This window comes from Rhinolophus hipposideros, assembly GCF_964194185.1.
Source record: "Rhinolophus hipposideros genome assembly, chromosome: 15".
Classification (NCBI taxonomy): domain Eukaryota; kingdom Metazoa; phylum Chordata; class Mammalia; order Chiroptera; family Rhinolophidae; genus Rhinolophus; species Rhinolophus hipposideros.
The window spans coordinates 64,433,758-64,448,525 of NC_138061.1; the positions used below are offsets into that span (position 1 = coordinate 64,433,758).

Sequence of the window (14,768 nt, forward strand, 5' to 3'; positions counted from 1 at the left end):
TCTAATTGACATTCAACTCTGTACCCCAATCTTGTTCCCCTTTCCACGTGCCCTCCACAGACATCCATTCCAGGGAGGGGAGACACACACACTGGACAAATATTAAGCAGCCAAGGGGGATGAGAAGTGCTGGGTGCAATTTTAAGCCAGGTGGTCTGGGAAGGCTTCATTAACAAGAGCAGATGGGCAGGAGATGAGGGAATGACTTACAGGTGGCTGATTTTCCAGGCAGAGGGGAGAGCATATGCAAAGGAGCCTTGGTGGCTGAGGCATGGTGAGGATCTGCCCTGCTGCAATGACGATTGGGTGCAGGCCAGTGTGACACTGGCTTCTAATCATCAGAGGACAGTAATTAAACAAGACAGCATGGTTTCTCTATTAGCTTGTTTTTTATCTTTTTTTTTTTTAAGGTAATAACCTGGGTGCTGTCGGGGAGGGGCTGGGAAAGCACCTTCATAGTCAACGGGAATGGAATCCCGCATCGTACGTTTAGAAAACCATTTGGCTTTATGCATTAGAGCTGTGAAATGGTCCTACCGTTTGGACCAGTCACTCCACATCTGGGACTGTATCCTTAATAAAAATCCCAAACGTGGGGGTCCGTATATGGTTCCCTTCAATTCACCGTGGAAAGCTAACTGGCTCCCCAGGGCCTGGCACACAGCCTCTGCCCTTGAGTCCCAGGGTTCTGCACTCCATTGCCCCACCCCCACACCCAGCCGCCTGGCCCAGCCTCCCACCTGAAGCACCTGCCACAGGGTGTGACCTCCATCATCTCCTCTCTCCCCCACCTCTGGCCCAGCCAGGCTCCATCCCCTGCTTAGGAAAGAGTCCTCTTCCTCTCTTTTGAAAAACACCCAGACTGATCCTCAGCCAGGTGCCTCTCTCCATCCCTTCTCCAAGGGTTTGAAGCTGGGTCAGACTCTTGCTCCCACCATGAGTAGAGGGTCTTATCTGGTGGTCTTCCACATGGGGTACAGCCTGGGCTCTTCCTTAGTCCCTGGGAGTGTTCATGGAGTCCCATCCTCTCACGAAGCATGGCTGAGAAGGGCTGGATGGGGCGAGGCTTGGCCCACTGTCCTCCCTCCTTCCGGCCACTAGGGGACAGACAGGGGCTTTCTGAGTCCATCAACCTGCCGACTAAACACTCCACAAGGGAGGCTGGAATTTGCTCACTCTCTTGGGCTAAAGGAGAAGAATGTTCCAGGTCATGTAGTCTGCTGCCAGATGGCATCCAAGAAGTTCAGATGGGGAAATGGCACCTGTCCCCCTGTCACTTGCTCATTTACAAACCCGGGGATGGTCCACTCTGTGCCAGCCTGGCCAGGCATGGAATCCCCACCAATGGTCAAGCACCCCCCTGGGACTCCAAAGCCTGGGGGAGATAGACATGTTCCTTATGAGGGATGTACATATGTGTCATTATCAAGTGTTAGTTTGAAACTAGCTTTAAATGAAGTTCAAGTAACAGCATCCGAATCACCTGGGAAAACAATGCTCTGGTTAGTCTTCTCGACACTCAAAGCTGATCATGTTTTCAACTGAGTTGGAGTGCCTCCCACTGACCCGCCCCCACAAACACCACTCCCAGTTCCAGGTCCCCACACATATGTGGGAAGAGGGAGGCCACATCTGTATTCACATCTCCAGATAGGAAGTCCCTGCGTTCCTGCCCGCGTCACCATTTGGAGCTCCAGGACTATTCATGGGGTCCCCTCCCCGGCTCAAATAGCCCTGAGTTGGGCCTCTGTAGGACTGGACTCATGTGGCCAGGATTGCCAGAGCTGGGGTCAGTTAGGAGTGTCCCAGGCCACCTGCCCTAAAGGGCCAGTTCTTTCCACCAAGATATAGGCTATTTCTCTAAGATTGCCCACATCACCAGGAGTTTGGGGGTCAGAATCCCCACCTTGCTGACCCAGACTTTCTCCCAGAGACCTCGCCTCAGGATCTCATCTTGCCACAAACCCACAGTGCAGCCCCCAGTGTTTCTCAGATGTGTTTTAACATTTTTGTACCTCAACAAGAAAGAATCAGCACTCTGGTCACTTTCCTCCCTGAGAACACCTCCAAAAAGAGCCACTTTTCATTGGTTCCACACGTTCCAGGAACAGTGCTAGGTGCTGGGGAACAGTGGGGACAGATCTGAGAAGATCATAGCTCATGTATGTGAAACATTGGCTATCCTCAGAGCACAATCACGGGCAGGGTTAGGGGTTGTCCTGCCGTTGGCAGTCCCACCCATGCATCCACCAGCCCTCCTGACCCCCAGGCTCTGCCTGCTCCCAGCTCATCCCCTGAGCACCAACTGCAGGTGGAGAGGAGATCCGCATACCTCTCACTTCAGCACAAGCTAACTGCATCCCCCCGCCACCCCGTCCCTGGAGGGGCAAGAACAACATTCTGGGCAGAGTCAGCCACTGTGGGAGTCAACCCTGAATGCTCCATCTCTTTTGTTCCTTCTGGCAACTTCCCACGGGTGTGTAAGGAGCTGGGAGCTGCCCCTGCAGTGGGCTCAAGACGGCCTCCTGTCCCACTACGTCACCCAGCCCCTCCAGCACTGACCCATCATCAAAAGCAGGTGTGGGAACAGGGGCTCTGGAGCCACCTGCCAGGTGCAAACCCCAGCTCTGTTGCTTGCTAGCCAAGTGACTTGGAATGAATCACTTCACCTTTCTGGGTCTCTGTTTCATCTGATATAAACGGGAGGGAATAACATTATCAACATTATAAGGTTGTTGTGAGGAAGAAGTGAGCCAGTGTTAAGCTTTTCAAGATGCAGGTCACCAACCATTTGTTGGTTATAAAACCAAGTTAGTGGGTTGTAACCAGCATTTAACATAAATACAGTGGAAACAAGAGTATGCTTCACTTGGGTGGGGTGGGGGGCGGGTAGGGTTTGGTACACACGGCTGCATGTGTATGCAGCACAAACTCTTCCCAGATGCTTTTCTGCCCCTGAGGCCCTATTGTGGGCCTGGGAGATGATTGATGGATTAAATACAAGTGGGGAGAAAACACGAACTCAAACCCGAGAAGCCCTCCTGGCGGTGCTAGGGTAGAGGCATGTGCCTGGGGGCCAGGCTGCTCCCCAGGTGAGTAACCCATTCTGCTGGGAAAGAAACATGGCCAACAGTGGGACCAGACCTGGCAGGACCCAAAGGTCCTGGAAAGGCTACTGTGTGCCTGTGGCTGGGAGTGCTAGGAGAGGCAGCGTGGGGGAAGAGCTGGGGTCACATACCAAAAGGCTTGAAAGCCATGGTTAGCTTGTGAACTTGACCCTAGGCAATAGAATTCAAAACAAGAGGATGACTGATTTAACAGATATATATTGAGTGCCTACTATGGGGAAGATTTATGTTTTTAAAAGTTGACTGTGAGAGCAGTTTAAGAAGTCAAGAGCTGGGGCAACACCAGAGGCAGCAGAATCTACAAAGAGGCTATTGAGAGATTAAGGACAGAGATCAGAATGTCTAGAGAAGGAGGACATTCTGTACCTGGGGCTGAATGGTCCCCAACACCCAGGGGACTGCTATGATCCTACCCACAGGATAGGGAAGAAAGAGGCAGGGAGGGCTTTGAAGGCCATAGGGGAATTCCACAGGCCCCCAAAGCACGGATGCCACATGGCCAAGTGGACAAACCAATGACATGAATCAGACAACTTGGTGACCTTGGTACATTACTCAACCCCCTGCACTGCCAATTATAAAATGGGGCCCAGAAGAGGACTTAGCTCATATGAATGTGATTGAACGAGACTGAAAGCTAATAATGGTAAAAGCCTTCTTCGTGTCTGGCATAGGGCCAGGCCTCGCACTAGGACTGCTTGCCCTCCTCTCTCTTACATCACACACATGCCGGGAGGAGGCACTGGCAGGCGGCCTGGGAAAGCCACGCAGGTTCCAGCCACTCAGACAAAAGTCAAGGAAACGGGGCTGACTCTGTAGTGCCCCTGCACCCTCCAGGCCCATGTTCACCACTCAGGCCCGTCCTCAAGGACTTGGAGCCTCGGGGTAACGAGCGCAGTACAGGAGCCTTGCAGGGCCGCCCCCTCAGCAGACGGGGCCTCCTCCTTACACCTACATCCACACCTAGGGCCCCTCTGGGAGGGCATCTGTTTTCAGAGGCTTCAAGACACATGATTTTGAACCCATGATCACATCACCCATGCACAGAGGGTTGCCACCATTCTCGGGGAAGACAGTCACTGCATCCCCATCAAGAACAACTTGCTCCCAAACAGGTGTCTCCCCGGGATTTTCACTGAGCCCTGCTACGTGCAGAGAGCGGAGTGCTGGCGACATACCCATGCCGTCAGGCATGCTGTAGCCCTGTGCCCTGTGCAGCACACATCTGCAGGTACCTCCTTCCAGGGTGGTTCTCTGCCCGCCCTCTGCACTGACCTCCGAGATTTCCCTGCCCAAACTTCCAAGTCTGAAAATGGAACTGATTTTGAGCAGCCAGTGCTCGCTTTCTGGATCAAGAGAAGCCTCTGAAACCAAGAGAGATGCCCAGCAGCCTTCATCTACCTTCTTGGTTTTGCCAAAAGAGCCAACCCCACCTGTACAAGGCAGTTTGCCTTAAATGTCTTTTTGCCTATCAATCAGGGGAGCTTTTTAGTCAGGCTGCAGTGCCCATGTGCCTTGGGGCAAATCTGTTCCCTGGCACTCCCCAAAGTATATCTGCGGTATTTTTCAGGAGCACTTCTGCTTTCTTCTGAGTGTCCCTCTGTCCATTCCTGGCTCAACAGAATTGGGGCACGATAAGGAAGCCCTCCCTATTCCCTTCACAAGTGACAAACAGATTTATACTGCCATTGCACAGTCTTCTACCTGGTGTGTTGTGTACCAGGCGCTGAGCATAACGCTACCACCTCAGGCCCTATCTGAAACAGACACATGAACACATCCTCGAAACACAGCGTGACAAGCACAGTGATAGATACACAGTCTTGGCACAAAGCAGAGGGATCAGTTTTATTTGGAGGTGGGTTGGGACACGAGGTTTTATTTGATCAGAAAAGATGAGTAGGAGTTATCTAGGCAAACAGAAGGGGGTATAATTAACAACTACAGCAACTTACTTCACAGAGAATCTAATCCCATCAATACCAAACCCTGTGAGGCATTGTCCTCTCACCCATTTTATAGATGTGCAAGTAAGGTTTGGAGAAGTTAAGTAACCTGCACAAGGTCAGAGAGTTAGAAAATTTGCAAAGGAGGGACAACTGTATGCTTTTATAGAACCCCGACCCTAAACATTTAAGTAAATTTGCTCTAGGTTAGTCAGGTAGAAACTGATGGAATCAGAAATCAAACACAGGTATCATATTGAGACAGTGGAGGTAGATGGATTATAGAGGCCCTTTTATGTCAGGCTAAAGAACTTGGACTCTCCTGTTGATGAGGAAGAGGCTATGAAGGGTTTTATTGGTGTGGCAACTTCACATCCACTCTAATTTATCCCGCCAGTAAGTACGAACCACAGACTCTAGTAGTGAAGTCACAACGGGTTTTAGCTGACCGTGTCCAGGGCAAAGATAGTCTGCTTAATGACGTGATGCTATTTAATGATGATGTTCTACTTAATGAGAATTCCTACAACTCATGAAGGAAAACACAAGCAATCTCATAGAAAAATGGTGAAAGGAAGTAACCATTTACAAAAAAAAAAATACAAATGGCCAATAAACATATAAAAAGGTACTTGGCCAATTAAAACAATTACACAATTAAAACAATAATGAATACCATTTTTCTCCCATCTGATTGACAAAAGGGATTAAGACAGAAAAGAGCAAATGTTGGTGAGGGTGTTGGAAACTGTGTCCTGTCATACACTACGAGCAGGAGTGTACAGGCTGGCACTTTGGAGGGCAACTGGGGAATTTCTTTTAAAAATGGAAAATGTGCTCAGATTGCTTGGATCAACCAAACTGTTGGTGTGTCTCCTGGGAAAGCACTCCCACACGAGGAAACTTACACCTGAAAATTAGAAATAACCTAAATGTCCGTCATAGGAAAATAAATAACTGCAAACACTTCAGTATGTTCATATTAAAAAAACAAAAATCCACCATGCAACAGCTAAGAAAATCGAGCTATTTCTGTATAAACTAAAGTGGATATATTGTTGAGTGGAAAAGGAGAGAACTACAGAGTGATACATATGCAATTACATATATGTTAAAATATACTTAGCTAAATACAAAGGCTGTTTATGTTACATCTTACGTGGGTTCGTAGATATGTATAGAAAATGGTTTAAAATACACATAAAAACAGTACACATGGTAGTTTCTGAGAGGTGGCAGAAGGGACCAGGGTTTGTGATCACAAATGAACATTCATAATATTCTAATTTCTATAAGCATCTCTATAAACAATGTCTATGTATTACTTAAGTGATTAATTTTCATGTTAATAAATGTAGAGATGAAATTTAAAATCACCGACACATCCGTTCCTATGCAAAGTGCTATTGCCAGTCCTCTGCAGAATGCATAACAAGCAAAATCTTATTACTAAACACAGAAAAGCAGATCTTGCCTTCGAGGAGCTCTCAGGCTGGTGTGGGGCAACAGGTTGACCACCATGTGGGATAAATTCCTGAAGAGGGTAGAAATGCAATGGGATGCATGGTGAGGGCGAAGGGAGGTTGTTCACAATATTTCAGGAATCAGAGAATGTGATCATATGGCAACTTAGGAGAGGCAAAGCTGGGCATGGGCGGAGAGACTTCAGATTCAAAGGTGCAGAGGTGGGTGCTCCCGGGGCCTGTTAGGGAAGACTAGGAGGACAGGAAAGGTGGGGGCACACTGTGGAAAACCATGATTCTAGGTGAAGAAGCTGAATGCCAGTCCCAGCAGCAGGGAGCCCTGCGAAGTCTGTGGGCATGTGGGTGCTAGCGTGGGACTGTACAGAGAAGTTTGGCATAAGTACACAAGTAAGTTGGCTGGGTCAGGAAACAAGGGACAAGTTGGGAGGTGATGACTGCCCCAGTATGGGGGACGACTGGGTTTGGGGGAAATTAGAGAGTAGCGATGGTCTCGATGGATGAGGTAGATGAGCCTGAGAGACTCAGTGGATTGGGATAGGAAGAGTGCAGGGAACAGAAACTAAGATGTTGAGGCCTGGCCACCACCCCATGATTCATGGGAAGTGTCAGGGTTCAGAAGGAAAGCCCCTTCTCTGTAGTGAGGAGCTCCATGGCCCACCAACAGTGCAGGAGCTGCAGTCCCTTTCTTTTCCCAGGAGAGCTCACCTACACTGTGCACAGGCAGGTCTGAGCCCTGAGAACAGGCTTGCCCAGGGCAGGCAGGCAGGCACATAGTCCTCTGGCTTCAAGCCACCAGACTCACAGGCTTCCGGGAAAGGCTGACACAGCTGCTCTGTTCCTTTGAATCTGAGAATATGTGGCTGGGGAAGCCTAAATTAATTAAGTGATGCTGAGGCCCTGAGGCCCTCCCGAAGCAGCACACAGGGCTTGGCAGTGAGCAAGGCCAGGGTAAACTGCACTCCCTCCCCCAGTATTGGAATCCAAAGAGGCTCACGAGCTTTGTTGGAACTAAGCCTGCACTTAAGTGCTTCCAGGGAGACAAAGAAATAATAAATCAGGAGCAAGTGCTCCACCCACACACTGCTACCACCACCATCAACCTGCTTTTCCACAGAAACATGGCCGTTTCATGTCTCAGGAACCAGATGTCTCAGTGAAGCAACAATTGGCAAGGCCTTGGAATTGACTAGGCTCACAACCTTCTGAGAAAGCAGTATAGGATGAGCTGAGGCCTTCCTCCAAAGTAGCACCCCCCACATCTCCCCCCAGGACCTCCCTCCAAACACACGAGACCTTGCCCAGGCACAGATGTAGGAAGGCTATCCTGCCACCCCCTCCCCAGACTCCCACACACCAGAACTCTCTGAGTCCACAGCAAACTCCACTAGGGCGCTAATCCAGCAGGAGAAGGACTTGATTCCAGCAGACCTAAACCACAACTGTATCCAATAGACAGAAGGAAAGATTGTCAGCCAGCAATAACCAAACTGTCTCTATCCATGCAAAACCATAACAATTCAGCTCCTACAAAGTATCAGGCAGAGAGCTAGATACTTTCAAGGAAGTCATCTCATATTCTTCAGCCATTCTGGAGCAGAACAGCGGGTGGCTGCATGCTGGAGCCAGAGAGCCTGCATCTGAATCCTATCTCTGCTGCTTACTTGTGAGCTGTCTGACCATAGATAAATTATTGTACCTCAGTGTCCTTATCTGTGAAAAGGTAATGTGAATGTTAGTAAGAGGACTGAATGAGTTAATGTTTGTAAAGTGCTTAGAGCTGTGCCTGGGACATTATAACACTTCTATGTGTCTAATAAATAAAGTCTTCCCTCTACTCATTCGACTTACAATGAGTACCAGATAGATACTCTGTAGCAACAGTTCCTATGTCTGGCTGAGAAATGAGAAGAAAAGAATGCTTCTATTTTCTCCAACAGGATTGGATGAGAAATTCTCTTATGCCTTTAAGTTATCCTTAGAAAAAGGCGTCTCCAGAAAGGAATTTACCAAAAGTTATGTTGAAGAAGCCATAGGTGCAGGAAGGCCAAGGGGCGGGGCCCTTGAGGGAGGCGGGTTGTCAAGAGGTGGAGTCAGGGCCAGCACCCTGGACAGCTCCTCAAAGGCCCGCGCAGGAATTGGGCTGTTTTCCATGAACTGCCAAGGTTCAGGACGGAGCCTTTTGCTGAAGCAGGGGGTCTTCACCTCCCTGCAACTCCTGCACCCTAGTCCTTGGGGTTACTGAAGGACAGGTGGAACGGTGGCCTTCTGAGAGTGAAGTTGGAGGGTGAAGGAGTTTAGTGTCCCTGGGGCCTATTTAGGCAGCCAGCCCAGGACCTTCCTCCTTCCATAGATCTGTCCCTCTCCTCTACACTGCTGCGCTGTGGCCACTCTGAAAGTGGAGAAACAGAAGCACAATGAGGCACAGGGAATAGGGAGGTAGTGTAAGGACCACAAGACAGGTCCCTCAGCCTGCATTTAAATCCAGGCTCTACTGCTGGGATCTTGGGTAAGTGACCCAGCCTCCCTATGCCCAGTTTCCTCATCAGTAAGACAGGGGAAATAGAACCTACACTACACCAGGATTGAGTGAGGATTAAATAAAACAGCACATACAACACCCCTGCCACAGTGTTTGATAAATGAGTCTGTTTCCTGCCATTGGGGAACGGAGGACCAGAGAGTTAGGCATGAACCCAGAGACAACTTGGCTCCATACTCAAGGACAGCCATGAATTATACAGGCCAGAGGGCTGGGAGAAGGGGTCTGCACTTGAAAACCCTGGGAAACTTTCTCTTCTCTAAGACTCCACTAACTTCTAGGTTCTTCAACCACTGGACAGAAAACTTCAACTTTAAATTCTCCTTTTAATCAGACAAGAAAAACAATATATGCATAAATAATATTTACTCTGCGAACTGGAAGACTACCTCCTTAAAAGCCTCAGAATGGAAGAGTCAGAAGAGGCCAGAGGTTTCTAACTCAAATGACTGGAGAGCCAGGCAGGTGACATAAGTGTGCAAAGCCAGCCGAAGGGAACCTGCAATGACCTGGAGAGTGTGTGTGTACTGACTCAAGGCCTTCAACTAAAATTTAAAAGAATTATCTCACCCTGACAAAGCCCTTCTATAGCACCCATTTCTGCTGAGGGCTGCAGTGAGAGGGTTCTCCCCTCACCCTTTACTTAACAGAGAGCAAGACAGGAGCCCAGAGAGAGGCTGTGATTTGCCCACGGTCACCCAGAACAAGGCTTGTGCCCATACTGGGGCTCTTCCCCTCCTTCAAACAGAGAGCAGTTAGGCCATTGCAGAGCAAGTGCTGGCAGCTCCTTAAGTGGAAGGATTTCTCCTCCTTTCCTGCGGTACTTGGGTGAGTCTGGAAATTACACAATAGGGAGCAGGCTGCTGCCTTTCCCCTGATGCCCTGTTCTTCATCACCTCATCCCACAGCCGTCTCAGAAACAGAAGCCAACTCTCCATTGCCCCAGGGACCTTCCACCAGCCAAGACAGAGCCTGGACTCACAATGCCCACCCAAGCAAAGGGACTAGCCAGGAAGCCAGGCTGCCCCTGTACCTTTTATCTGCTCTACACAAGATCCACACTGTGAAATGAAGGTAAACCACACATTTCATAGGTGATGATAATCATAGTAGCGAGCACTTACATCGGTCGCTCTTACTATGTGCCAGGCACACTGAGCAGTAGATTCTAGTATTGCCCCCATTTTACAGATAAAAGAAAACTGATGGACAGAGCAGTGAAGTAATTCCCAGGCACCCAACTAGTAAGTGATGGAGCTGAGAGCCATCTCCGTGGCCTGTCTCTACAGCCCACGTGCATCGCACTGCATCACAGGGCTTCCTTGAAGTTGGGAGCATCTAGGGGGAGAAGCTGGACCCAATGCTAGTTTGCTTTTGAGGCCAGAAAAATGGAAGGAATCCTCTCTGACTCTGGAAGAAAGAGACAAACCGTCATCTCCACACGAGTCTCCCAACCTCAGCTGCCTCAGAGCCTCTCTCCTGCCAGCCCGAGGACCAGAACACGGACTCCGTTCGACGTCCAGAGTCCAAGATCTTTGGGGGGCACACTGGAGCCAGGGCAGCTCAGCTTGTACGCTGAGAACCGGGCGTCCAAGCGGGAGCGGCCCTCTCCGGAGGTGAGCCTCCCTTGAGTCTCTGATGAGGGCAAAGCGGCTGGGTCCTGCTCTGGGATTGAGCACTGCGCCCACACCGGCTTTCTCGCAGCTCCAAGAGAGGACCCAGGCCACATCATTTCCGGAGCCCACCGGGACTTGGAGGCAGCTCTGGAGATTGGGGGTTGGGGTAAGGAGGTAGGGAAGGGGGCGGGCCACGCAGGAGAGAACTGGGCCTCCTCCGGTGCGTACAGTGCCTGGGAGGAGTTAGAGAGGGAGGAGGTGGGGCCGGGGGACCAGGACCGTTAAAGAGGAAAGGGGGAATACTGGCTGGGGGAGGGTGGGGGGGACAGGGCTGATATTCCGGGTCTTGGGTGGGGGCAAGGCGACTTTTGCCTTCAATCCCCACATGCTCAAAGTCAAGAATTCTCTGCTGTGACATTCTCCCGAAGGGCCGGTCAGTCGGAACCCCGCCCAGCAGTCTCCGCGCCTCCCCCTCCCTTTCCGTGGGTAGAAGGGGCCAGGGGGCGGGGCCAGAGGAAGGCTTAGGGGACCTGTGCCTTGCGCCCCTCCAGTCGCCCTCACAATTCAGCTGCTGAAACAGATGGGCGCAGCTGCGGCTCACCTCGGGGGCTCCTTGCCGGCTGTGCGCCGAGATCCAGGCTGAGGCGGAGATCTGGAGCCCCAGTCGCCCCCCTCTCCGGCGGGGTCGGGGTGAAGCGGCTGCTGCGCGCCCCCTCCCGGGGGGAGAAAACCGCGCTCAGACCTCACGGGTCCCGACTGGGGTGGGGCGAGGTGCGTGAGCGTAACGACTGCTCCTCGAACGAAACACCCATTATCTTCAGGGGATTGGCCGGGACTCTTTCGGTACCTAGACTCCTTTCTGGGTTTTCAGCCTTCGCGCATCTGGCCAGGGGTCCCCCCACCCAGCCGCGCCCCGCCCCCGGCCCCCGCCCCGCCGACGTCGCATTAGCATGAGCGACGCAAGTGGCCGGGGCACCACTGGGGGCCGAGACTCGCCGCGTCACAGCCCCGAGTGGAAAGGGAAAAAAGAGGAGGCGGCGGCGGAGGAGGCAAGAGCCAGCGCGAGGGGAGGGGAACGAGGCAGCGGGGCGAGCAGCGGCGGTCGGGCGGCAGCGGCTGCCCCTCGGCCCGCGCGGGCAACCTCTCAGCGCGGCGGGGGCGGCTGCAGACGCGCCTGAAACGCAGCGCGCTCAGTCTCGGTCCCGGACCCCTCGGCCCGCCCTCCCTGACCACCACTGAGCCCAGCAGCGGCTGCTCCAGGGCTCCACTCCGAAAAGCGGCGGCGCCTCGCCGGACAGGGTCCTTGCCTTTCCCGGGGCGCAAGGCCATGAGCCCTGCAGCCACCTGAAGCACAGGGGGCGCTGCGCGGCGCGGACCGTGCCCCGAAGTTCTGCGCCCTCATCTCTGTGCTGCAGGGCGCCGGCGTCCAGCCCCGGCAGACGCGTCTTCGGAAGAGCGGCCGGCTGGGGCGATGGAACCCGCGGGCCAGGCCCGGGAGGCCGCCGCGAAGCTGTCGGAGGCGGTGGGTGCGGCGTTCCAGGAGCCCCGGCGGCAGCGGCGGCTGGTGCTGGTCATCGTGTGCGTGGCGCTGTTCCTGGACAACATGCTGTACATGGTCATCGTGCCCATCGTACCCGACTACATTGCCCACATGCGCGGGGGCAGCGAGAACCCCACCCTGGCCCCCGAAGTGTGGGTGCCCACCCTGCTGCCGCCCACTCCAGCCAATGCCAGTGCCAACATGGTAAACAGCTCAGAGTCCCCGACGGCCGCTTGGCCGGCCGGGTCTGCCCTGCGGCCCCGCTACCCCACGGAGAGCGAGGACGTGAAGATCGGGGTGTTGTTTGCCTCCAAGGCCATCCTGCAGCTGTTGGTGAACCCCTTGAGCGGGCCCTTCATCGACCGCATGAGCTACGACGTGCCGCTGCTCATCGGCCTGGGTGTCATGTTCGCCTCCACTGTGCTGTTTGCCTTCGCGGAAGATTATGCCATGCTCTTCACGGCGCGCAGCCTGCAAGGCCTGGGCTCGGCCTTCGCGGATACGTCTGGCATCGCCATGATCGCCGATAAGTATCCTGAGGAGCCCGAGCGCAGTCGCGCGCTGGGCGTGGCGCTGGCCTTCATCAGCTTAGGAAGTCTAGTGGCACCGCCCTTCGGGGGCATCCTCTATGAGTTCGCGGGCAAGCGCGTGCCCTTTCTGGTGCTCGCCGCTGTGTCACTTCTCGACGCGTTCTTGCTGCTGGCGGTGGCCAAGCCCTTTTCCGCTGCGGCGCGGGCACGGGCCAACCTGCCAGTGGGCACGCCCATCCACCGCCTCATGCTGGACCCCTACATAGCCGTGGTGGCCGGCGCTCTCACTACTTGCAACATCCCCCTCGCCTTCCTCGAACCCACCATCGCCACGTGGATGAAGCACACGATGGCGGCGTCCGAGTGGGAGATGGGCATGGTCTGGCTGCCGGCCTTCGTGCCGCACGTGCTAGGCGTCTACCTCACGGTGCGCCTGGCGGCGCGCTACCCACACCTGCAGTGGCTCTACGGAGCTCTCGGGCTGGCGGTGATCGGCGCCAGCTCGTGCGTGGTGCCCGCCTGCCGCTCCTTCGCACCACTAGTGGTCTCGCTCTGCGGCCTCTGCTTCGGCATTGCGTTGGTGGACACGGCTCTGCTGCCCACTCTCGCCTTTCTCGTGGACGTGCGCCACGTCTCGGTCTACGGTAGCGTCTATGCCATCGCCGACATCTCCTATTCCGTGGCCTATGCGCTCGGGCCCATAGTGGCGGGCCACATCGTGCACTCGCTGGGCTTTACGCAGCTCAGCCTTGGCATGGGCCTGGTCAACCTGCTCTATGCGCCTGTCTTGCTGCTACTGCGTAACGTGGGTCTCCTGACGCGCTCCCGCTCCGAGCGCGACGTGCTGCTTGAAGAGCCGCCGCAGGGTCTGTACGATGCCGTGCGCCTGCGTGAGCGCCCTGGATCTGACCCTGACGGCTCATCTCGCACCCCACCCGGCCCGTTTGACGAATGCGAGGACGACTACAACGACTACTACACGCGCAGCTAGCAGCCCTGCTCCTCTTCCAGGCCACCCGCCCCTCGGGTCAAGGTGCCTGTTCTGTGGGCGCACTGGCTAGCTCCGGCTCAGGGCCCGCCCCTCACCCCCCCCCCCGCGAGTATCCAAGCGCAAGCCCCTGTCTTGATTCTCCCTGCCCGGGTCCCCTTTCCATGACCCTTTCTCTGTCGCTCCCTCTCTCGTGCAGTGGGGCGTGGAGCACCGAGGCATGCGAAGCGATGCTCTCCTGGTACAGAAGAAGAGGAGCTCCGGCCTCCACTTGGGGGCCACCCTGTGTAGAGCTGTGCGTCTGTCTATTCCCCCTTCTCTTTCTCTCAATGCCAACATGGCCTGCTGCACAGCAGTGTCTCCAGTCCGAATCAATAAATCATATCTGTCCGAGACCGAGTCTCTTTACTGATGGGGATGGGCGGCCGGGCACAGGGCCAGAACAAAGGGGAGGGTGAGTTGGGTCTAACCCCAATCCAGGCCTCAGACCGGCGGGCACGCTGAGAACCTGTGGCTCTTTCACTACCTGGAAAAGGAGATACGTACAAAAGAAGCAAACCCAACAAGGGCTCTAACCCACCGACAGCCTCCTGCACAGGACTCCCTCAGCCCGCGACAGCCCCGCCCGCCGAGGCCGGCTAGCCGAGGACGCGCTCCCTCCAGGTGCGTAGGCCCCGCCCCTTGAGGACACACCTAGCGTCAGCCGCCTTGCTGTGAGGGGATGGAGTCGGGCGTCCTACCCTGTCCAGGCTCCGCAAAGGAGTAGGGGCCAAGCTGTTCTGGGCAGAAGTCCGATCTCTGGAAACACACGTGTATGATGTGTGTCTTCATTAGAGAGCCAGGGGGAAGGTGTGTGTGCTGTGTCTCTGTCGTGCAGATCTGAGTCCGGACTGGAGAGGGTGTGCGTGTGGGGGCTGGTGCCAACCTCCCACCCCTACCGCGCCCTGAGTGGAAGGACCTGCCCAGGGCTGTCAGAAACGTCTCCCTTGAGTGCGGG

At 54.1% G+C, this 14,768-nt stretch overlaps 1 protein-coding gene across 1 annotated transcript; it reads left to right on the forward strand.

Annotated features, from left to right (window-relative positions):
• Positions 1-12,184: 12,184 nt before the first annotated feature.
• On the forward strand, positions 12,185-14,076 carry SLC18A3 (solute carrier family 18 member A3; the record flags this gene model as incomplete). Its single annotated transcript, XM_081074189.1, has 1 exon — positions 12,185-14,076. The coding sequence occupies one exon, from the start codon at positions 12,185-12,187 to the stop codon at positions 13,772-13,774; it is 1,590 nt and encodes a 529-aa protein (XP_080930315.1). The 3' UTR covers positions 13,775-14,076.
• Positions 14,077-14,768: the final 692 nt, after the last annotated feature.